Raw genomic sequence first — 10,000 nt, 5'->3', positions numbered from 1 at the left:
CGCATGGTAACTTAGTAACTGGCTCTAAACTATCGGAACAATGGCGGACGCCCTTTTGAAATATTTCTCCGACGAGCATAATAATAATAATAATAATAATAATAATAATAATACTTTATTGCATCCCAAAAAGGAAATTTTTTGTACAGACGTGTTATAATTTACACATAAGATAAAAATACAATGGAAATAGGATGTATATATATAAAAAAGGAGCAGCTCTATAACCAGAGCTGCGCTTTATAATATGAATAATTTCAACACTGTAAAATAGTTAAAACTGTCACTATAAATTGAAAATTGAAAAGATTGCAAAACAAATAAATTAATAAATTAATATTTATATTTTTAAAAAGTAAAAATGAGAAATAATTATATAAAATGATTATTGCTTGTTGTTATAAAGCCTAATGCTGGACGGCAGAAAAGATTTTCGGTGTCTCTCTGTTTTCGTTGAAATAGAGAAAGGGCGACCACTTCTTTCTGACATAATAATTGATGGTCTTAGTGGATGATACTGGTCATTTAATATTTTAGTTATTTTATTTATACAAAATTTCTCGTATAAAAGATCTACATCGTCAACATCATTTATATAGCGTTTAATGGATTTTTTAATATAAAAGCGTATCCAGAGTTTATAAAGACATAATAAATCTGATCATGTTTTGACTTTTTCACATTCTGATCACAAGCCATATGAAAAGTTCTAGCCAGCAAGAAGAATTAATGTACCGATTTTCTTTGTATAGAACCAAGATGGTCGCCGTTGCTGGGCGACTTGACATCAGACCATTGAATCCAATTTTGACATAGAAGACAAACTTCATATAAATTCGCCTTTATCTTTATACCAGCTGTTGTATTTTAGTAGCGTTTTCAACTTATGGTCAAAAGAATGATCTTGGTATTAGTAGTAGAAGTAAAAGTAGCAGTAGTAGTAGTAGTAGTAGTAGTAGTAGTAGTAGTAGTAGTAGTAGTAGTAGTAGTAGTAGTAGTAGTAGTAGTGTAGTAGTAGTAGTAGTAGTAGTAGTAGTAGTAGAAGAAGAAGAAGAAGAAGAAGTAGTAGTAGTAGTAGTAGTAGTAGTAGTAGTAGTAGTAGTAGTAGTAGTAGTAGTAGTAGTAGTAGTAGTAGTAGTAGTAGTAGTAGTAGTAGTAGTAAAAGAAGAAGAAGAAGAAGAAGAGAGATAGTAGTAGTAGAAGTAGTAGTAGTAGAAATAGTAAGAGTTGTAGTAGTAGTAGTAGTAGTAGTAGTAGTAGTAGTAGTAGTAGTAGTAGTAGTAGTAGTAGTAGTAGTAGTAGTAGTAGTAGTAGCAGTAGTAGTAGTATTCAATGGAGTTTGCAGCACTCGTCTTTTCAGTACTGATATGATCCAAATTTATTCTATAATTTATAACCAAAGACTCCAAAAGTTTAAATATTTTCAAAAATTCAATTGACAGGGAGCCCCATAGCTTACAATAATATGAATTTGATGAACAAGTTTTTAATTGATATATTTTTGAGTGGTTAAGATATAACTGAAAATCATAGTTATATAGTTTTCTATAACTTCTATAAAATTTGCTATAATGTTCCAGATTAGGAAGCAGCGTGGCTCAGCGGTACGGTAATTGCTTCGTACCCAAAATGTAACAAGTTCGATCACTCGCCGCTGCGTTGTGCGGCCTTGAGCAAGTCACCTAGCCCTAGCTCACGTTAAGGCGCTGCACTGCGGCTGACGCCTGGGTTATTCCAGTCTTCCCTTGGAATAGACCCTAAAGACAAATTTCCCCTTGGAGACGAATAAAGGAAATGTTTTTATTATTATTATAGTTATGAATATAATCTAGGAATTAGATATTCAACTCTTTTTTTTCTCCCACAGGGATTTCAAAGTCCTTTGACTTTGAGCTACGCAACCCTTATTATCGCGTCAATCTGGTTTTATGTCGGAATGAACCAGGTTATTGACTCACTCAACCCTAACACCGACTATATCCGTAGTTAACACGGGTTACATTTATCCCATACCCATAATTTATTACATTTTTCTGAGACAAATTATGGGCGTAGTATCAAAGCTAATGTATTTAGTTTTGACATGTTAATAATGGCAGTTGAATAAAACCATCTAGGCACTTGCTTATTTTTAAAACATTTTTCCAGTTTTGAAAAGTGGCAAAAATCTCTAGGATTGAGAGAGTTGAAGGTTAAAGTCAAAATGATCAAATACAGAGAAATTAAAAAAAACAAATCTTCTCACTGAAAGCATTTGGATTTACTTTTACTCAAAGTTCATGAGTTAAGCGTATTATTTAATTTCAAGCTCCAGGTTCACTCAGACTATAGATAGAACGACGATGACGTCACTTGGATCTTTGTTATTGTTTTTTGCCATCAGCCTTTGTGAGTAATTCTCACTAAACTATATTAACCAGACTATAAACGATCATGGTTACACACAGTTTTGTGTGTTGGTCAGTTATATTTCCGGATGGCAATGTTGTGAACTTCTTAGCCATATACTATTTTGGCTATATACATATATATATATATATATATATATATATATATATATATATATATATATATATATATATATATATAGTTTAAAAGATATTAACGTTTGGTTGATTTTATATGTTTACTTGAAAACAATAAACATAGTTCTGAAAGAATCGAAGATTAAAATTTGGTATTTGTTGTGTGCCACAAGCTCAGTCTGTATTAAATGTTTTTGTCTATATTTTGTTATTCAATTTAATTGTCTCTGTTATTTTTCAGATAAATGCAATGGATATCAAAACAAATCAACTTATTTGCCCAGCAATTCATATCAGAAAACCGCGGATGGGTTTAAAGTACAACAGTAACCAGGATGTGATCTGCTTCCTGGGTAGACCGAATTCCAGTTTGTTTTAGTTTATAATATCATAATTTTTCATACATCGATATTCGAATAAACGACAAATGGATATCGATGTCAGAAATATCTTCGACTCAACTCATTCTGTCATACGTGACAACCTGACAGCCACCATCACCATCACCACCAGCACATCTACCACCTCATCCTATGACACCCATCTCTACGACACCAATACATCTATGACGTCAAACAACATGGCGTCCAACGACACGTCATCAATTAATGGCCACTCGCCACCGATAATAACACGAGAAGAACTCGAACGATATCTAATTTATAATATCGCCGCCTACATGAATCGATATTATCTATGGGTCGTGTTCGCTCTGGGATTTCCCGGAAATGTGGTGAGCTTCGTGACCATTCTTAAAATGAAACCCTACACATCTCCCACATTGTACATTGCTGGACTCGCCCTAGTGGATAACACATGTCTGGTGTGTAAACTCTTATTCTTCCTTCTGACCAAATACAACGTGGTTCTCGGACACGAAGGATGTGGAGTACTGGTCTTCTTTGGAGTCTTCTGGTCCCAGTTGGCCAATTGGCTTTTGGTGGCCATGACCGTGGAAAGATGCCTGGCCATTTGTCTCCCGCTCAAGGTTGGATCAATCTGTACGAGGTAAGCTTATAATTAATACTAATATAATATAATAATATATAATATATTTATATAGCGCCATTCCGCGTTGCCGCAGCTCTGGGCGGACATTGACAGGATGGGAAATCATACATGCTCCATATAACAATTACACTTCTCAGTTATTATGGACTAGTTATATACACACAGTTCCATTCATAACATTATTAAGACAACATAACATTATTAAGACAACATAACATTAAGACAAAGGATAATTCATCAAGTGTGTTTTAAGGCACTTTTTTGAATGTCATTTCAGACAAAAAATACTTTACTTCTAACATCTAATGGCAGTGAATTCCACACATGTGGGGCGGCATGAGAAAACGCCTTATCAGAAAATGTTTCCGAGCCTTTTTTAGGTACACGAAGAATGAGTTGATTTCTAGATCTTAGGGATCAAGGATGATCATAACGACACAAAAGATCTGATAGATAGGATGGTGTTGTTTGGTTAAAATATTTAAAACACATAACCGCAATTTTGTCATAATAAACTCTAGATATATAAATGATGTGATCGATCGAGTCAGTCTAGTATTAAGTCCAATTTGATTAGATGTGGCTATGTGGTCTTGTGGCATGACACTCACTTTCGGATTGCAAGGTCATGGGTTCGAGCCTCGCTCGGCGCATAGCTGATTCCTTGGAAAAGACTCTTTATTCATATTCTCTCACCGTACTCGGGTGTAAAATGAGTACCTACCGTTAACAGCGTTGTCTCTGTCGGTAAAAAAAAATTCTAACATCGCCTAAGAGGACTGTCGATCAGGAATTTTGTTCTTGTAAATCGCTTTGAGCACGTTTAATGGATATTGCTCTATATAAAAGGTCAACATTATGAAGAAAGTTGAGTTAAAAGTCAACATCATCAAAGATGAAATCTAAAAAGATATGTATGAAACAGTGCCACACAAGAAAGAACTACCCCCAGATAATGACGTCGGGCACGGAAAAATACTAAGAATAAAGAGAAAAGCCGCTTGGCCTACCCATACCAAGCATCCGACGTCCTCTGCCGTTTTTTTTTTTTTTTACGTGCCTTGTATGGGTAGATCTAGCGGCTCTTCTCTTTATTCCTAGTATTTTGTCCTTGCCCGACGTCTTTATCCGGAAGACGACAGAGGACGGCAGTGTCGGGTCGTCGGAGTCAAGTCTCCGGTGTGGGTTAGCCCTTATACTATTAATTATGGTCACATCTACGTCACCCGCCAATCCCTTCTTGATAGGAATCCCAAAGGGATATACGACAGTTTGGGGGCGTCCAAAGCAGACATGGAAATGCTTCCTGAGCGACGAATGAAATAAAAGCGGCAAACTTTACTCGAGAAGATGCAAAGAAAGCCAGTGACACAAACAGATGACGGGGGTTCGGGGAGGCAAGGAGCCAAGAAAATGAACCAGTTAACTTTTTTTTTAATTGAGCTTTTATATAGCGCAATATCCACTAAACGTGCTCAAAGCGCTTTACAAGAGGTCCCTGGTCAACAGCAACATTTAACATGTAGGACGGGACATAACGCTTGTTAGGCGATATTACAATTTTTCGGACAAAGACAACGCTGTTAACGACCAGGTACTCATTTTACACCTGAGTACGGTGAGAGAATGTGAGTAAAGAGCCTTTTCCAAGGACTCAACTATGCGCTGAGCGCGGGGCTCGAACCCAGGACCTTCCGATCCGAAAGCGAATGTCATACCACAAGACCACATAGCCGCACTTTCGTACACTGGAAAAAAAAACTCGTATTTATCGATTGATATAAATGACCCTTGTCTTGTCAAAAACTCTCAAACTTGGGACTTCAAACAGGTCCAAGGATTGAGAGTTTCTGAGAAGATGAGGGTCATTTTAATCAATTTTTGATAGTTGAAGGACGAGTTTTCTGACCAACATGTCAAAATTGTTTGTGTGTGGGGAGGGGGGGGGGGCACTGGAGGGAGGTTCAGAGTAGGGTATAACAGGATCTCGTAACAATTAATTAAATACAATACATACCGAAAAGTCGCCGTCTTCTTCTTCTTCTTCTTCTTCTTCTTCTTCTTCTTCTTCTTCTTCTTCTTCTTCTTCTTCTTCTTCTTCTTCTTCTTCTTCTTCTTCCTCTTCTTCTTCTTCTTCTTCTTCTTCTTCTTCTTCTTCTTCTTCTTCTTCTTCTTCTTCTTCTTCTTCTTCTTCTTCTTCTTCTTCTTCTTCTTCTTCTTCTTCTTTTCTTCTTCTTCTTCTTCTTCTTCTTCTTCTTCTTCTTCTTCTTCTTCTTTCTTCTTCTTCTTCTTCTTCTTCTTCTTCTTCTTCTACTACTACTACTACTACTACTACTACTACTACTACTACTACTACTACTACTACTACTACTACTACTACTACTACTTCTTTCATTAAGGCCAAAGCTTCAGGCTGAAGATTTTATGACCGATTTTTTCAGTAACAGGGGTTTTAGAGGAAAGCAGGGAGCAATTTTTTGAAGTCATGTCGAAAAGGCTTGTTTACAAAGTCGGATGGTGGATAGTAAGAAACCAAGAGAAACAGACCAATTCACAGGATATATAAAAATAGATTAATAGAATTAAAAATGATGATCACATTGGGTGACACCGCGTTCTACTCGAGAGAAAAAACTTGAGCATTTCGTAATATCAACTTCAATGTGCTCAAAGTACTGTGCAAGGGATCCCAAGCCAAAAGCAACACTTTCATTGCGGCTATGTGCGGGTATGGCACTCGCTTTCGAATCGGAAGGTCCTGGTTCCGTGCCTCGCTCGGCGCATAGTTGAGTCCTTGGAAAAGGCTCTTTACTCACATTCTCTCAATATACCCAGGTGTAAAATAAGTACCTGGCCGCTCTAAGCGTTGTCTCCGTTCGTAAAAAAATTGAAATATCGCCTAACAGGTGTCATGTCCCGTCCTAAATGTTAAACGTTGCTGATGGCCAGGGACCCTTTGTAAAACGCTTTGAGCACGTTTGGTGGATATTGCGCTACTTAAAAGCTCAATAATAAGTAATAATTCATTGTTGGGACTCGTAGATATCATATCACTAGATGGTCAACAAAGTCCGATATTTCGTGGACGGATCAGTCGATTATAATGTTAACCAGAAGTAACTCTATTTGTTTGAAGAATAGACGAGGCTCTTTGTAGCATATATTTTCCCACGGTTCGATAAAAAATTAATCGATATTTTTTACAAATATTTCTTAACCAATTGTAAATACACATACACAACCAACATTGTACTTCTTCTTTTTTTTTCCTCTACTACGTCCCAGCCTCCTCCGCCTCCTGCTCCTTCTCTTTCTCCCCCTTCTCCTTCTCCTCCCTTTCTTCTTCCATCTTCTCATCCCCCTCCTCCGCCTTTTTTAAATGCTTTTTCATCTCACAATAAATACCATTAAAGACTGATGCTGGTTGAATTTCAATGACAAAAGACATTCCAGCATCTCGGACAGTGTTCAAATTTACACTTTATATTTTATTCAATAGTTAAAGCCAATAATAATGATTAAGTGTCTACATCGGGTTTGCCGGGTGAAATTGCCAAACAGTCTTAACTATGCTAAAATAGTTTGGAAAAGTGCCAAAACCTAGCATGCATCACTTTTTCAGGTAGAGCGTTCATAATAACATAAATGAATCTTAATTTTTTTTAAAATCATTCCCAATTAGTTTGTGTCTTCATTAAATGAAAATTTCATCTTTTTTCTTTCTTTTTATCTTCTTTTGCTCAAGTAAACCTAAAAAAATAGCATTTTATTATTATAGATAACAATAGAATTTCCTTGATCAATCCTCAACGGGAAATGTGTCATCATCAGTGTCTATTCCAAGGCATGACTGGAAGCCAAAAATGCTACCCCCCCCCCCCCACCCCCTATTTTTCTCTTCATTAAAAAAAATGCCAAAGTTTTTAGAATTAAGCAATTTTTTTAAACGGTCAATCTGGCAATAATGGTTTCCATTACCGTGTGTACTTAGAATAATCTATCACTGAGACATTTTAATGTCCATGTTTGTCCTATTGGATCTTGTAACGTCAGCGGTCACGGACGGATATCCAAATAAAACAATTGAACTTAGTTATATTTTTCTATCTAATCCTCACTTATGCGGCATCGACGTCTGGTGGTATCTCAATCGACCTCTGACCTGACATGGAGGTCTCTGGTTCCAGGAGATATCCCAAACTGCTGCTGTTCAGCAGGTCAATGTTTCTTCACAAATTAATCATCAAAAATAAGGTCTCTTTGTACAGTCTCTCTTTCTCTTGAATTTAAGTTATTGGTGAGAAACTTATACCATCAAAATCAGTAGCCTTTGAATATTATAATAGCTCAAATTGTGTCTCCTAGCTTGTTTCATCACAAAGCGCCATCTAGAAAAATGAGCTTTTTTTATAGTGCAACATCCATAACAAGGGGTCCCTGGCCAACAGCAACACTTAACATTAATGGCAGGACATTTCGCCTGTTAGGCGATATCAATTTTTTTTTCGGACAGAGATGACGCTGTTAACGGCCAGGAACTCATTTTATACATGAGTACGGTGATAGAAAGTGAGTAAAGAGTCTGTTCCTAAAGAGTCTGTTCCAAGGATTCAACTATGCCCCGAGCAAGGCTCGAACCCAGGACCTTCCGATCCGAAAACGAGTGTCATACCACAAGACCACATAGCCACACATCTATGTAGATGTAAACAAAGCCTTTTTGTTGTTGTTGTTACAATGTACATGAAACCCCTTGGATCAATTTATTTCTGTTTTTAATCTAGATTTCCAATAAAAAAAGATAGATAGATAGATAGATAGAGAGAGAGAGAGAGAGAGAGAGAGAGAGAGAGAGAGAGAGAAATATCTGTTCAATGTTTTAGTAATCATATAACGTTATAACAAGTGTAACTAAATGACAAATTGCCATATTTATGGACAATAAAGACCTGTTATTAAATTATTTTTAAATCAGTCTAATCTTAAAGTCAGCAACCTACGATCATTTATATCCTTTATTCGAACGTTTCCATTCTTGGTTTGATAAATTGAAAACTAGATAGGATGGAACTAAACAAACTAAAACTTAACGATAGTAAAACTGAAATAATCTTTATCGTTAAGCCAGCAATTCTTTAAAATGTTCAATCGTTTTAGGAACTATAAGTTTGGCTATATGGTCTTGTAGAATGACACTCTCTTTCGGATCGGAAGGTCCTGGGTTCGAGCCTCGCGCTCAGCGCATAGTTGAGTCCTTGGAAAAGGCTCTTTACTCACATTATCTCACCGCACTCAGGTGTAAAATGAGTACCTGGCCGTTAACAGCGTTGTCTTTGTCCGCAAAATTTTAATATCGCCTAACAGACGGCATGTCCCGTTCTACATGTTAAATGTTGATGTTGACCAGGGACCTCTTGTAAAGCGCTTTGAGCACATTTAGTGATATTGCTCTATATAAAGCTCAATTTTTTTAAAAATTGAAACTGCTAAAGTTGTTAAAAACTAGGAGGTATTTTTTGGTACAGATCTGTCTTTTACCAGCTAAGTAAAGTTAACCTTCTCCTTACCAACTATAGGAAAATCGTCACATTCGTTACGATACAACTTACTTACTTACTTACTTACTTACTTACTTACTTACTTACTTACTTACTTATCCGAACCAACGACCACCTGAGCTCTAGCCCTTCGGTCTTGTGCCATGGCGTAGAAGTTAGACGTCTTTTGTAGTTGTTCCAGGTGACTATAAAGTGTGTTACTGATGCTTGGAATTGGTGGGAGGAATGTGCATCTCAGGTCTTCAAGAGGTTGACATTCAAGTAAGTGGTGTGTTACTGTTTCATTGGGGTGTTGACATAGGGGGCAGGAACGGGATGTTTCTTTTATAATTTTACATAAATGGCTGTTGAGCGGTATGTGTTGTGTTCTTAGTTGCTGGTGTCTTCTGAGCTTATTTATCAGTCTTTATAGGAGTGGTCATATGGGAAAACATACATCTATCAGTGGTGCTCATTGCCCAACTGTTCATCCATTCTTCTCTCTTATTTGTTTTGACTATTTGTTTCGCTGTGTCTAAGGATACTGGAATTGATGGTTGTAAAAGGGTTGATCCGAGTCTGGCTAGTCTGTCTGCATTGTCATTTTTTGGTATATTTGAATGTTTACGATACAACCAGCATTGTTCTTATTCAACTTTCTTTTGTTCATCATAAAATTTAAATAAAATGAACAGTGTGTTGTAGAGCATGTTTCGCTAAAGACATTTTGTATCGCAAGAACTTACTGATATTGTGTTTGAGTGATAAAAAATATAGTTTTGTGTTAGTTGGGTGTGAAGTTTTGGGACAATCTTGAAAATGGCTGATAAGGAGAGAGTTAGTGTGCATGGAAATAAGAAGTCTACGGAATATTAGACATCTCATTACAAGAGACACCTCGGCCTTGTTAGTTAATTCTTTTTTCCT

The 10,000-nt window shown here is 36.6% G+C and overlaps 1 protein-coding gene across 1 annotated transcript in view; it reads left to right on the top strand.

Moving 5' to 3' along the window:
* Positions 1 to 10,000, top strand: part of LOC144957844 (green-sensitive opsin-4-like) — a 260,802-nt gene that overhangs the window by 233,164 nt on the left and 17,638 nt on the right. Inside the window, exon 8 of the mRNA XM_078889315.1 lies at positions 2,767 to 3,533. Within this exon, the coding sequence (XP_078745441.1) occupies positions 2,953 to 3,533 (581 nt within the window). The 5' untranslated portion in view covers positions 2,767 to 2,952. The remainder of the gene's footprint in view (positions 1 to 2,766; positions 3,534 to 10,000) is intronic.

Source organism: Berghia stephanieae, chromosome 12 (genome assembly GCF_034508935.2).
Source record: "Berghia stephanieae isolate SIO BIC M18660-M18661 chromosome 12, UCSD_Bste_1.3, whole genome shotgun sequence".
Lineage (NCBI taxonomy): Eukaryota > Metazoa > Mollusca > Gastropoda > Nudibranchia > Aeolidiidae > Berghia > Berghia stephanieae.
Note: the sequence above shows the minus strand (reverse complement) of the source record. Positions and strands in the feature narration are given on the sequence as shown.